This window comes from Labeo rohita, chromosome 24 (genome assembly GCF_022985175.1).
Source record: "Labeo rohita strain BAU-BD-2019 chromosome 24, IGBB_LRoh.1.0, whole genome shotgun sequence".
Classification (NCBI taxonomy): Eukaryota; Metazoa; Chordata; class Actinopteri; order Cypriniformes; family Cyprinidae; genus Labeo; species Labeo rohita.
In genome coordinates, this window is record NC_066892.1 from 20,067,557 (window position 1) to 20,082,439 (window position 14,883).

Consider the following 14,883-nt stretch of genomic DNA (forward strand, 5'->3'; position numbering starts at 1 on the left):
TAGCATGATTAACAAAGTTGCTAGCATGTTTCTAGCATGATTAGCATGTTGCTAGCATGTTTTTAGCATGATTAGCAAAGTTGCTAGCATGTTTCTAACATGATTAGCATGTCGCTAGTACGTTTCTAGCATGATTCGCATGTCGTTAGCATGTTTCTAGCATGATTAGCATGTCACTAGCATGTTTCTAGCATGATTAGCAAAGTTGCTAGCATGTTTCTAATATTAGATAGATAGATAGATAGATAGATAGATAGATAGATAGATAGATAGATAGATAGATAGATAGATAGATAGATAGATAGATAGATAGATAGATAGATAGATAGATAGATAGATAGATAGATAGATAGATAGATAGATAGATAGATAGATAGATAGATAGGGTTAGATGATAGATAGATAGATAGATAGATAGATAGATAGATAGATAGATAGATAGATAGATAGATAGATAGATAGATAGATAGATAGATAGATAGATAGATAGATAGATAGATAGATAGAGATAGATAGATAGATAGAGATAGATAGATAGATAGATAGATAGATAGATAGATAGATAGATAGATAGATAGATAGATAGATAGATAGATAGATAGATAGATAGATAGATAGATAGATAGATAGATAGATAGATAGATAGATAGATAGATAGATAGATAGATAGATAGATAGATAGATAGATAGATAGATAGATAGATAGATAGATAGATAGAGATAGATAGATAGATAGATAGATAGATAGATAGATAGATAGATAGATAGATAGATAGATAGATAGATAGATAGATAGATAGATAGATAGATAGATAGATAGATAGATAGATAGAGATAGATAGATAGATAGAGATAGATGATAGATAGATAGAGATAGATGATAGATAGATAGATAGATAGATAGATAGATAGATAGATAGATAGATAGATAGATAGATAGATAGATAGATAGATAGATAGATAGATAGATAGATAGATAGATAGATAGATAGATAGATAGATAGATAGATAGATAGATAGATAGATAGATAGATAGATAGATAGATAGATAGATAGATAGATAGATAGATAGATAGATAGATAGATAGATAGACATAGATGATAGATAGATAGATAGATAGATAGATGATAGATAGATAGATAGATAGATAGATAGATAGATAGATAGATAGATAGATAGATAGATAGAGATAGATAGATAGACATAGATGATAGATAGATAGATAGATATATAGATAGATAGATAGATAGATAGATAGATAGATAGATAGATAGATTTGAATGAGTTTGAATGGATTAGAAATACAGTACATAGAGGGAAGTTTGATTGAGTCTCAAAGGATTCTGGGAGTTTTGACAGTTGGAATTTGAAAAGTGCTGGCTCATTTGAACATTCCGTCAATGTAAGTCTATGGGATTTTTCCCAGTTTTAAACGTCATTTTTAGGAAAACTGTAAGTCCGATCAGTTAGAAAAGATATAGCAACTCGAGTCAGACCAGTCTGAAGATCTGGGCTGAGTTTGGAGTTTGTAGAGTTAAAGCTCTAGGAGGAGTAGCAGTCAGAAAATTTAGTCTCAGAAGAATAATAATTCATTCTGCACTCATTTGTTTCAAGATTCAATTTCGCAACCTTAATTTCCATTATTGTTAGCCGCTTTAGGTCCAAAGACCAGGTTAGGCCTGAATAGGCACATATCAGATACAGCATGCTCACTCACCATATCCCCTGAAATCATACAATTTCGTTCAGTTTATTAACTGCGGGAATACAGAGAGTAGAAAATGATGACTCTGTGTGTTCCCTTATTTGACTGTAGGTGCACTGTTTTAGTGTTCTTGCTAATGGTTATGCTAGTCACCCTCAGACTGAGAACTGACCCTGGCTATTATAGCAGCTCTCACACACACTGCAGTGACCTTTTAAAATCCATTCTGACGGTTTGGATGGTGGAATAATTACATATTAACATAACCCAGCTGCATGCTGAAAGGGCCAAGAAAAATAGTCTGTGTTCGTTCAGAGGAAACAGAAGAGAGAAAGACAAAGAGACAGAGAAGATGGACATGAACTAATAAGTGTAGTGTACAACAAGTAAGTGTCCAATGTCCAGAGGGCATGGCTGTGGGTCATTCAGGGACCATTTGATTGATACAAGTGACAAAAATGGCTGGAACTTGCGCAAACTGCCAAGATGCAATTTGGCTGGCGTTGCAACCTTCTTTTAAGATTTCCATTAATCTCAATGGCAGTTGCTTGGCAGGTACATGACTATTCAGAAGTACATGATTTGAAATATTTTTTAGCTAATAGAATGTCTGCTTCAGCGTCAGAAATTAACAGGCTCTTGTGGCAAAAATGCCACAAAAATGAAGAAAAATGGCCTGCAAATTTAAGATAAAGGGGCAAAAATTGCACTTGCACAACTAAATAATCAGTTATGAAATGTGAAAATGAATAAAAAGTATCTATTGCAGAATTACATTTTGATTCACTCACACTGCATCAAATTGCTTTTTACACGTTTTTTGCAGCATTGAGCCTTATACAGTTGAGGTCAAAAGTTTGCGGAATCTGCAAAATGTTAATTATTTTACCAAAAAAAAAAATAAAAAAGAAGGATCATACAAAATGTGTGCTATTTTATATTTAGTACTGACATAAAAAAGATATTTCACATAAAAAACATTTACATATAGTCCACAAGAGAAAATAATAGCTGTTATAAAGTTGACTATATATATATATATATAAAGTTATGAAAATGACACAGTTCAAAAGTTTACATACGCTTGATTCTTAATACTGTGTTGTTGCCTGAATGATCCGTTTTTTGTTTTGTTTTTATTTCATGCTCAGGTGTTCATGATTCCCTTGTTTGTCCTGAACAGTTAAACTGCACGCTGTTCTTCAGAAAAATCCTTCCGTCCCACAGATTCTTTGGTTTTTCAGCATTTTGTGTATTTAAACTGTTTCCAACAATGACTGTATGATTTTGAGATGCATCTTTTTACACTGAGGTCAACTGAGGGACGATTACAGAAGGTTCAAATGCTCACTGATGCTCCAGAAGAAAAAATGATACATTAAGAGCCAGGGGTGTAATCTTTTGGACGAAATGAAGATGTGTACATTTTTCTTATTTTGCCTAAACATCCTTTTTTTTCATTTGGTACTGTCCTTCAGAAGCTACAGAAGAGACTAATATTTCCCAGGAGACAATATGTGATCTTCAAATGCAACATTCATACATACATTCACACAGGACGTCGGCATCGATGCTTGACGGAGGCCGTGTCTGAAGCTTGGTGCTGACACGGCCATCATAGTGACAGCCAATCACATTATTTTCTGGTGTTGCATTAACGGGATTGGCTAGCACCTGCGCTAGGGTATTTGCATAAGGCGATCTGATTGGCGCTTAAAAAGTTGAAAAGTTTTTAATTTCTGCCGCAAGCAGCGGCAGTGACAACGCAACACACCCCCATTTAGGTTCGGCAATGCTTGACGTCACTCCATCCGTCAATAGCAATAATTGACAATAACATTTTTTGTCGTAAAACTGCAGTCCTGTCAGCTCATGTTTTTAAACATATAATTTAGATGCAATTTTAAACAGCCAACTGTTATTGGCAACAGTTTTAAGTATTTTATTTTAATGAAGTATTTGGTTACATTTAAGTATTTGACATTAAAGAAAAACACAAATACAATTATTAAGGTGGTGATAAAAATAAATATTTTTGAAGATTTGATAAATATATCTGAAATTACTTATTTATTTTAACAATTGGCTGCAAAGTAATAATTAGTCACAATAACTTTTTTTAAAGGAAGATATTCAGTTTTATTCATTAGTGCACTGACCTGATCATTTTTTGATGAATACTTTACAGTAAAGAATGAAATTTATAACTTAACATTTTTTTATTTCAAATAAATGCTGTTCTTTTGATTTTTCTTTCAGCAAAGAATCCTGAAAGAAATATCATGGTTTTATTAAGAAAAATATTACCACAAAAATATTACACAGCTGTTTTCAACATAATGATAAAAAGTGTTTTTTGAACACAAAATCAGCATATTAGGATGATTTCTGATAGATCATGTGGTACTGAAGATGCACTGGAATAAAGTATATTTTAAAACATTAAAATAGAAAACTTTTAAAAAATCATAATATTTCACAATATATTGTTAATATTGTGAACCAGTCTTGGTGGGCATAGAAGACTTATTTCAAAAACATTTTAAAAATATTACAGACCCTTAAACATTTTAGTGGTTTTATATAAATGTCAATCAGTTGGTCTCTAACTGCCTATATGAGCAGGTCTTGACCAGAATGCAGATATTCAAAAGTCTTGCTATGCTTCCCATGCGGCAAGCACCCCTGTAAACTACAGTCTACTGAACAGCTCAATACATATTTTAGCTATTGCAAATACAACATTTGCTCCTCAAACGACATTTCTGTACATAGTCTCTACATCTTTCCTTTAGAAAAGCAGCATAATTAGTCTTACACAAGAGCGCTTGATTTCATGCTCAAAAATCACATTCAACATTTTAAACGAATCCGCCTCTATTGAAGGTTCTAACATAGAACATAATCTCCTGTCCCTTTTCTCAATGTTGCATGCAGGACCAATTTCACGTTTAATGTACATAAGGTACAAGTTCTTCTCAGTACAGATAAACGTGTCTAAGCGACTGTAGTGTTCGTTTTAAAAGCATTGATTTTGATTTGAATAAAAAAAATGGCACAATTGATTTAGACTGAGATTTTTCTTCCGTCTGGAATGCTTCTCTTGGTTTGTTTGGCAGCACTGTAACGGTTCTGTGCTCATCTCTCAGACCTGTATTAGCCTGGCACAGAGCGCTGAGCTAAAATCAATAAGCCCATAAGGCTGCTGTCACTGTCTCTTATTTACATCCCCTTCAAGAGTTCCTCCACCATTAGTCTTCTAGCTTTGCTAACTTATGGCGCATTGGTCTTAATAAAGCTAGGAGTTAACAAATGGCAAAAAGGTTTATTGGAGAACAGAGGGAATAGGAATCTAGATGTACAAATTGGGGTCTTTTGTAATTGTAATGCTCCCAGCAGTATTAAAAAATGCATTCAATGAATGTGGACTGTTCAGTATAATCACGAAAGATAGATATTGCACTTTTGCTCAGTGGAGTGTGTGGACTCCCTGGTTTGCAAAACTAGGTCTAGGATGGAGAGGACGGATGTCAAGTCATTATTTTGACACCGTGAGAAAGGTTTTTAACCTACACCTGTGGTAAGAAATGCTTATTGATAATGGCAAGAGTATTCTGAATTCCCTAAAATGATCCAAAATGCACAAACAAATCCATAGCAAACTTTCATTAGCTTCTATTCACTATTCACTGTACCAGATGGAGGTGGAGTTTAATGGTCAGGCCACATGGGGGCCCCAGAGACATAGAGGTCAGGAAACTCAGCAAATCATTTTACTCATACACTGTCACAATCTTTTGTTTTTCATTTCTGTTAGCATTTTAATCCTTTCAATATTTTATTTTATTTTATTTTATTTTATTTTATTTTATTTTATTTATTTATTTATTTATTTATTTATTTTATTTTATTTTATTTACACAACATTACAATAACACCTCTGTCAACAATGTTCCTTGAAAGCTTAGACATGATACTACTTTTAATTACATGTCTATTCTTTCATATACTACCAGTCAAAAGTTTTTGAACAGTAAGATGTTTTGTTTTTCAAGGAAGTCTCTTCTGCTCACTAAGCTTGTATTTATTTGATCCAAAGTACAGCAAAAACAGTACAATTTAGAAATATTTTTATTATTTAAAATAACTGTTTTCTGTTTGAATATATTTTACATTGTAAATTATTCCTGTGATCAAATCTGTATTTTCAGCATTATAAGTCCAGTGTCACATGATCTTTCAGAAATCATTCTAATATGCTGATTTGCTGTTCAAGAAACATTATTATTATTATTATTATTATTATTATTATTATTATTATTATTATTATTATTTCAATATTTAAAACACTTGAGTACATTTTTTGGGAAGGAAGTTATAGAAATTAATACTTTATTTAGCAAGAATGCTTTAAATTGATTGAAAGTAATGATAAAGATATTTATAATGTTACAAAAGATTTCTATTTCAGATAAATGCTGTTCTTCTGAACTTTCTGTTCATCAAAGAAACCTGAAAAAATTCTGCTCAGCTGTTTTCAACATAAAAAATAATAAATGTTTTTTGAGTAGCAAATCAGAATATTAAAATGATTTCTGAAGGATCGTGTGACTGGAGTAATGATGCTAACATTTCTGCTTTAAATCACAGGAATAAATTACTTTATTAAAATTTTTAAAATATATTCAAATAGAAAACAGTTATTTTAAATAGTAAAAATATTTTCAAATTGTACCATTTTGCTGTACTTTGGATCAAATAAATCCAGGCTTGGTGAACAGAAGAGACTTCTTTAAAGAAAAATTTAAAATCTTACTGTTCAAATACTTTTGACTGATAGTGTATCTATTAAAAAAAAAGTTAAAAAGACCTTTTTATGGTATAGAGCACAAAGGTTTGGCTGTACATTAAGCATTTTTTTATTACATGTATGTACTTTCAGTCATGTACATTTTTCCATCTATCTACTGAATGAAGATATTTTCTTATGATCTGTCTTTATTGCTCAGGTTTGAATGAGAGTCATCATAGTTGTTTTAGCCAAGGGGGATTCACTATTTTCAACTTAAAATTTTATATGGCTTCTGGGCAGTTAATTTTTCTCTTCCTCCTCCATATTATCTGGAATTTCAGTCGCTGTATATTTTTATAGTGGTCTGATGTGTGATCTCAGCCTCATTACTGAGGAATGTCAGGTATAATTGTATGTCTGCTGGTTAAACTCTTTATGAGCCTTTTGACTACCTGAAAGCTATCGCAAAGGATCTCAGACATTTATTCACTCAAGCTAGTTAGCAGAACTGTGGCGATGGTGATTGTAGGAGTGAGACGTGTCTGAGCTTTATTCCTGATGGCAAGGCAAATGTGCATTAATACCACTTCAGTCTTCATAAATGTTGAAAAAGGAGTTTTTACCTCAGGTGAGCTCGTCTTCTGTCGCAAAAACCGAGATGGTGTTAATGAAAAAGCTGCAAGTCAGGAATAGTCGTTATAGACATCTGGAGAATGAGCAACGTAGTATGTGTCTCTGAGGAGGTGAGGTGATGAGTTGAGGAGGTGTGAGGTGTAAAAAGGTTAAACGGTGTATTTTAAGGTCACAAGTTGTAAATGGCGTCTGAGTGGAATTACTGTTACTATATAGTAAAACAATGATAGGATAGACCTTAGTCAGTTTAGATGATAGAAACAGATAGAAACAGTGATGTTTACCTCAGTGAATGCTAGTAATTATGTTTACATTTCAATAAAATTGTTATTATTGTTACAGTAATGTGTGCTATTGACCCAGACGACCCCTTTTAAAGACACAGTGAGACTCCCATGATACTTTATGATTACATCAACAGGGCTAACAGGAAAGACTTGAGGAGCTGTACACGTCTTGTGGAGAAATCAGTTCTGGCTCATGAAAATCTCAATGTACTTGAAGAAACTGGCCCCTGGGGGCATGAAAACACACACACACCAACCCTCTTCATGTCGCGACAGTAATGATTCACTCTGCTGATAGTCAGGTATGAGACACTCAAGATATAATGATGTATCTGTTTGCTTCTGGGAAACTCTTGAGATGTTTTACCTGATACACACTCTTTGTTTGCTCTGGATTATTTAGTAACTAAGGGCAAGGGGATTGAATGAATGAGTCAGGTGGGGTTTGCCCCTCTTTGAGAATTAAAAATTCTTTAGAAACTACCTAACTGTTTTCAAAAACCTTTCATTCGGTTCAGTGGGACAATACAAATGACTTTAATAGTGATTTATACAAAATTAATTTAGCTTTTTTTATGCAGCATAGAACAGCGATACATACAGTGATTGCTAATATTTGCTGAGATTTTTAAAAAATTATTTATGCACAGTTGCATTTTACTTAAGATTTTTGGTAAAAACTTGTTAGCAGAAATAATTTTGGAAGGGTAAGATGAATGGACAATCTCATAGCAGTCTCATAGGTTATATATTATTTAGAGGGTTAAATATAGCTTACATTGAGCTATAACAGTGAATGGAGACCGTACAGGGTGGAGCCATGAGGCTGCCAAATATATAGCGTATTATTAGAGGGCTTTTAAATTGCCCCAAAACACACATGCAAATACATATGCACAGTCACTGACTGAGGCATACATGTGCATTTCACATGCAAACCACACATATGTATGTTCACACCGAAACCAGTACACAACATATGCAGATTTGAATCTGCAAAATGTGCCCATCTGTTTTGTGTATAGCATGGTCAGAGGTCATTAGGTTTTAGCAGAGAAGAAATGTAGGTCAGAAGTCAGCCATGTATAGTTTTCCTCACATGGATATGCTTGGGAAAACTGCAAAGAAAGTCAATTTTGATGAAATTAGATGAATTCTGAATAAAATAGGTCAGTTCTCACTCCACCAATATGCCTGCTACATAGATATGTTCCGATATGATCGCTTTCCCATGTTAAAATGATTGATGTATGGTTTGTCCAGATGGCCAAATGGTTTGAAGCCATGTCAGCGGGGGTTTAATCCAGGGGTGAAATGTTGTACATTTAAATCTCTTGTCTAGATGTGTATGTATTTTACCCATAGCTTTTTTATGGATTGTGTGGCAGCCAAATCTGCTCCATTGGGACTTTTTTTCCCTCCAAACTCCCTGGGTATGAAATCCAAAGGTAAATATCCCGCCGCTGGATGGTTTGATCCGGGCTTTTCTGTGAAATGGAATCACAGGAGCACTGGAGAGAGGGACAGGCTTTTGGGTTAGTAGGTTATCCGCTCCAAAAACTGTTTTTAACTTATACTCGGGATAGTGTGTGTTTTTAGTGGTAAGTTGACAGTTATTCTGTAAGACAGTGTTATATGCCAAACCTATAACCTAAAAATAATAATAATTTTAAAAAATGGAAGTTTTAGGATTACATTTTTTAAAACATAAAATGAAGGAATACTCTCTCTCTCAGATTTATTAAAATTTATCAAATGATTTATTATTATTGTACAATTATTTATTCATTTATGGTTTCTAAATTGTAATTGTAAATTTGACTATTAATACTAATGTTTAGCGGTGATAATGCTGGAAGGGCAATAAAACAATCAAAATAAAATCCCAACATACAGTTGAGGTCAAAAGTTTACACCCCCCCTTTGCAGAATCAAAAAATTGTAATTATTTTACCAAAATAAGAAGAATCATACAAAATGCATGTTATTGTAAAAGAGGTTTACATATAAATGCTCCGGAAGGAAAATCAATCCATTAAGAGCCGGGGGTGAAAACTTTTGAACAGAATGGAGATATGTACTTTTTTTGTTGTTTTGTTTTTTTGCCTAAATATAATATTTTCTCATTTAGTACTGTCCTTCAGAGCCTACAGAAGATAGCTACATGTTTCCCCAGAAGACAAAATAAGTTACATTTACCCTGATCTTCAAATTCAAAAAGTTTTCACCCCTCGGCTCTTAATGCATCATGTTTCCTTCTGGAGCATCATTGAGTGTTTGAACCTTCTGTAACAGTTGCATATTAGTACCTCAGTTGTCCTCAGTGTGACAAGATGGATCTCAAAATCATAGAGTCATTGTTGGAAAGGAACAATTTTGTTTCACAAAAATGCTAGAAAAACAAAGAATTTGTGGGACCTGAAGGATTTTTCTGAAAAACAGCAGGCAGTTTAACTGTTCAGGACAAACAAGGGACTCATGAACAACTATCACTAAACAAAAAAAACACAGCTGTGGATCATTCAGGTAACAACACAGTATTAAGAATCAAGTGTATGTAAACTTTTGAACTGGGTCATTTTTATAAATTCAACTATTATTTTTTCTTGTGGACTATATGTAAGCATCTTTTATGTGAAATATCTTATTCAGGTCAGTAATAAATAAACAATAACATACATTTTTTTATGATTCCTCTTATTTTGGTAAAATAATTAACATTTTTAATGTTTCTGAAAGGGGGATGTAAACTTTTGACCTTAACTGTTTTTTAATGAAATGTAATAGTTATTCTTTTTTATTTAGTTATTCATAAGTTATTCTTCCTCTTCCACACCTTACTTTTTTCCTTTTTTTATATTTAGTTGTGAAAACTTTCTTCCAGTGTGTTTGTGCTTGTTTTGACAACAACAAACAGGATTTTTCCTCCATTTCCACCTCTTTTGAGCCCAAAGTAAAGCTTCCAGCATGCCTTGCTTTGATACATACACAAACACACACAGCCTGCAGAGCTCAAGTACAAGCTATGGTAGTGTAATCCCGCTTTCCTTTCTGCCGCTTTGTAATTCTCCAAAAATATCCCAGCACGTGTGCATATATGTGTGTAATTTTCTACAGCACGCACCACAGCGATGGTCTTCCAGCCTGGTAAATTGGAGACTGAAAGCACAGTGGATATAGAGAGAGAGTCACATGTGGATCAGCATACACAGCTGTGACAGCAACAGAAGACCTTTTCTCCTCCCTTTCCATTCTTTTTCTTTTCTATTATCAAGCATTGAGACTTTTCTGCTTTTCCAAGCTGAGAGCATCTAGACGAGATGAAAAAGAAGGTGGGGAGAGCGAGAGAAGGAAAGTTGGAGTTTAGGAGGGCAGAACGAGAGAGTGATTGAGACTGTGTGTTGGAATGCGCTGATACATGGGAACAGGCTGCTTATCTCCGTTTGTCCCCCTGTCAGTCATCCCGAGGCGCACACGCATACACTTCGGAACGCTGGAGGCTCCGTTTGGAAAGGTGGTGATTAACCCCTTCCCCCTCATTCCTCCTCCTCCTCCGTCTCTCTCGCCGTCTGGTTCGTCTACCTGCACTCGTCTGGACTCGTTCGGTGAGTAAAGACACAGAAGGACAGGAAGGAAGAGAGATGAGAGAGAAGGAGGGAGAGTAAGACCAAGACGGTACAATTCGTTCTCTGTGGAATACGGTGGAAATCCAGGTATTTGGACACCTGTGGAACACCGTTTTGGATATTTCACTAGTGCGATTTGATTGGACAACTCAAATGGAATACCAAGTGAGTGACTGAAGAACTGACTTGATTGGATTCACTCGAGTTTAACTAGCATTTCTACACCATGTCTAAACCTTCACGACTTGCTCGCCCATCCTCGGCAAGTCCTGGCTCCAAACTCCCCTCGCCTCGTCGGGATACACCTGCTGGCAGACACAGAATGCACGGCATGGGGGAGAAGGTGATGCGGACAGGAAGTGAGGGCAATGTACCTGGTCAGAAGCCTCCTGTCAATGGAACGACACATTTGCAGATCCCACAAAACACTAATGTAAAGGAAGAAGACGAGATGGGCCAAACGAGAAGCAGAATCAGTCCACCTAAAGGGTCCGCAGCAAAAATAACCCAGCAACAAGTCACACATCCCAGTAAGTATTAGATAATCAAAGCTGGATACCCATATATTGCAATTTTTATATTTGACCTCTGATGTTTGGATGTTTTTTGGCCACTGTTTATTGCACATCTTATGTTTTCATTATTTGACTGAATAAATTCTAAAGGGAAAATGTTAGTGCTCAGAATTTGCTCTTTCTCTTTGCCTCAGGAGATATTTTTAAAGGATTTTTCACTGAAAATCTTTTTTTTCTTGTACTGAGCAGCCCTTTAACCCTTTCGGTATACAGTACACTCTTAAAAATAAAGGCTTCAAAGGGGTGTTTTTGCAGTAGTGCCATAAAACCATTTTGGTTCCTCAAAGAATCTTACAGTGAACAGTTCTTAAATGAACCATTTTAAATTAAACATTTTAAACATCCAAAGAACCTTTTTCCACTATAATAGATTTGAAAGGTTCCATGGATGTTCAGGGTTCTTCATGGAACCATCAATGCCAAAAAGGAACCTTTGTTTTTAAGAGTGTGTGGCTAAAAAGCATAACCTTTTAATGAGAAATGAGAGTAAATACTAAAACATCAAGCTTTTGTTTGCAGACTTGCAGACATCTTGGCCAATTTGAGCACGGTTTAAAACTGTGTTAAGATGTCTTGCGAAAGAGACCTCTCCATTTGCTAAATAAATAACGAGATATTGCCAACAGTGTCTCATTCCTACATGTTATGTGTCTGCCCTGTTCAAGTTTTTAGACCTTCTAGACATGTTGAACATTAGCTACACGTGACACATTGTTTGCCTTCTTGGTGATATTAACCATAAGTTGAATAGTCTTAGTTGCGTTTAGTTTTAAATGTTGGCTAAACTTGATATTTGTCATTAAGTACATGCCTAAGTACATGTACATGTTGAAGTTTCTATGTTGAGGATGGGTGTGAGCAAAAATGAAACATACAGTTTTGTTTGCATTAGTTTTTAGGTGCATTTGGGGTATTAGTAGATTTGCATGCTTGGTTTGAAGTATTTGAATGTGAGTGACTGCATATGGTATTACGCTAAAAGCATTCAGCGCAGGTTTTATATTAATTCATATATGACAATGGGTTTAGAGGGATTAGATCGGCAGCAGCGTTGATTTTTGGGTTGAGCATTTTTGCTGCATTCCTCAGAAAAAAAACACATGGGCTCACCATCGCATTGCCTCCCCATTCCAGCACAGTGGGGTGCAGATTAATGCCAGTTTGTGTGTGTGCATGTGTTTTTGTGTGTGATTAGGCACCTCTTTATCACATTCCGCCCCAGTGGGTTTTAATCCTGCTGGTTTTGGTTGAAGAGCTCCATGTCAAAAGTCAAAGTTGCTCTAAAGTGGTGATCCTGTCACCTCAGTTGCCTTCTGATGCCTGTCAGTCACATTCTTCAATGTGTAGCGATTAAAGGACATGTCAGTGAAATTGCAGGAACGGGACAGCCCTAGGTGGGGATTTAAACTGGGATGGTATTAAGGACAGGAAGTTCTTGAGCTTGCGATCCCTCCTTTAGTTATTCATTCTGACGAGCACACACATGCACGCACAGAAATGTGTGCGTCACTCTTATTTGTCATTCGTTTGTTCAGTAACTTATGATGAGTCTCAGGAAAACATGGTTTCTGGTCATTTTTAAATAGCTCAACCATTTGCCTCCATTCTTTATATCTACTATGGCAGTAAAAGGAACTTGGATCCAGATGTTACCATGAAAATTGGTCCTTCATAGATGTAACCACATAGAGGTGTATAGTCGTAGACATATGTTTGAAACATTAACATTTGACACAGAAACTTTACACAATTTGTCACATGGCTCTTGATGGATAATAAATAAAGCTTGTCAAAAACCTACAAAAAATATGATGTATGCCCTATTTTTCTCTATATGATTAATCCTCTGTGATTTTAATAATCTTTTAAAATAAACAGTCCTCTGAAGCCATGCAATAGTTTGTGAAAAAGGGTAGATACTTAAGTTATTAAATATTATTTGGGTTCATTTTCCTTGTTATACATTTAATATAAGCCGCAGGCAGCCATGTTGACTAGTGTTATTTACATAGTATTATCATATTTATTAATATTTTAAATTATGTTTAGTTTATAGATTTCAGTTTTCATTTTAATATTAGTTAAGGTGTTAGTAATTTTTGTTTTGTGCTTTTATCATTTTTATTTAGCTTTATTTTTACTTAATTTCTAGTTTTAGTGCTTCAAATTAAACTTGTTTTATTTCTGTTAGCTGCCAATGCAACATTTCTAACACCGAGTTATTCATTTTTTGATGATTATGGACTCCAGAGTACATGTATGCCAAACCTTGTACAGGTGATATCAATGATAATAATAAATGTCAATATAAAACACGTTTTTATGACACATGGTTGCTGAAACAGAAAAAATGGTTCTAGGCCACCAATAGTCTTATTCATACCATATGTTTTCCTTTCGTACCAGGTCACTTTTTTGGTCTTTGTTGAAGCATATCAGCCATATAACCATTCACTTTTGTTATAACAAAAATAACGTGGACATTCTTGTAGCTAACTTGTGTTTACATTTTTGATAATAACAGAAATGTATTTTTGGAACAAACTGTCTCTCAGTTGATTGTAAATGTTTACAACAATGAGGGCTAAGTTTTTTTTTTCTTTAAATTGTTACTTTAAATGGACCATTTAACAGTTAATGTTTTCTAGACTTAGAGTTCAAGCACAGGTCATAACATGTTGGATGAACGGTTCTCAAAAAAGGAAAGAATGACTTATGGATTGATACATTTCCCAAATGGAGATGATGAGTGTGCTTTTTCTGTAATCAGCATTTGCTTTTCTAAATAAATATTATGCATATTTTAGTTTTTAAACTTAGAAATCTGGTAGTAAAGAGTTAAATCCTAAAGGGCAGAAGTACACCCGTTTGTAATGACACTGTATGTAAGTCATACTGTAACATTAATACAACACTTTATACCTGTCCATTGTGCTTTGAAGAACCTCACGGATCCAAGCGCAAGAATCTAATATAATCACCTGCGATCTGATACTAATGTTTTCTACCTAAACGTGCCCTCGAAGAAACATCTGGAAGGAAAACAAATACGTTCTCTTTTCTCTGTGCCCGTTTTATGTCTGGCAGATAGAGTGATAAAGGAAGGTTTTGTTTATCAGCAGTCGGCTTTCTAAAAGGGGATTTCTGTTTATCTGCAGGTAAAATGGTTTTGTTTAATCTGCTGTTAGCACTCTTTGAAAGTTTATCACAAGCAGGTGTAGCAGGACAAAGAACTGTATCACAGTCAGTAAATTTCATGGCTGG

At 34.7% G+C, this 14,883-nt stretch overlaps 1 protein-coding gene across 7 annotated transcripts in view; it reads left to right on the forward strand.

Annotated features, from left to right (window-relative positions):
* Window positions 1–14,883, forward strand: part of si:ch211-285f17.1 (sickle tail protein homolog) — a 156,493-nt gene that overhangs the window by 37,001 nt on the left and 104,609 nt on the right. For 2 of the 7 annotated variants that reach the window (XM_051098847.1, XM_051098850.1), the window contains exon 1: window positions 10,918–11,574. The exons of 1 other annotated variant lie outside the window; for it this stretch is intronic. In XM_051098847.1, the coding sequence (XP_050954804.1) occupies window positions 11,271–11,574 (304 nt within the window). In that variant the 5' untranslated portion in view covers window positions 10,918–11,270. Of the gene's footprint in view, window positions 1–10,917; window positions 11,575–14,883 lie in introns of those variants that run through there. 4 more of the 7 variants (XM_051098849.1, XM_051098848.1, XM_051098858.1 and 1 more) reach the window with 4 other exon arrangements.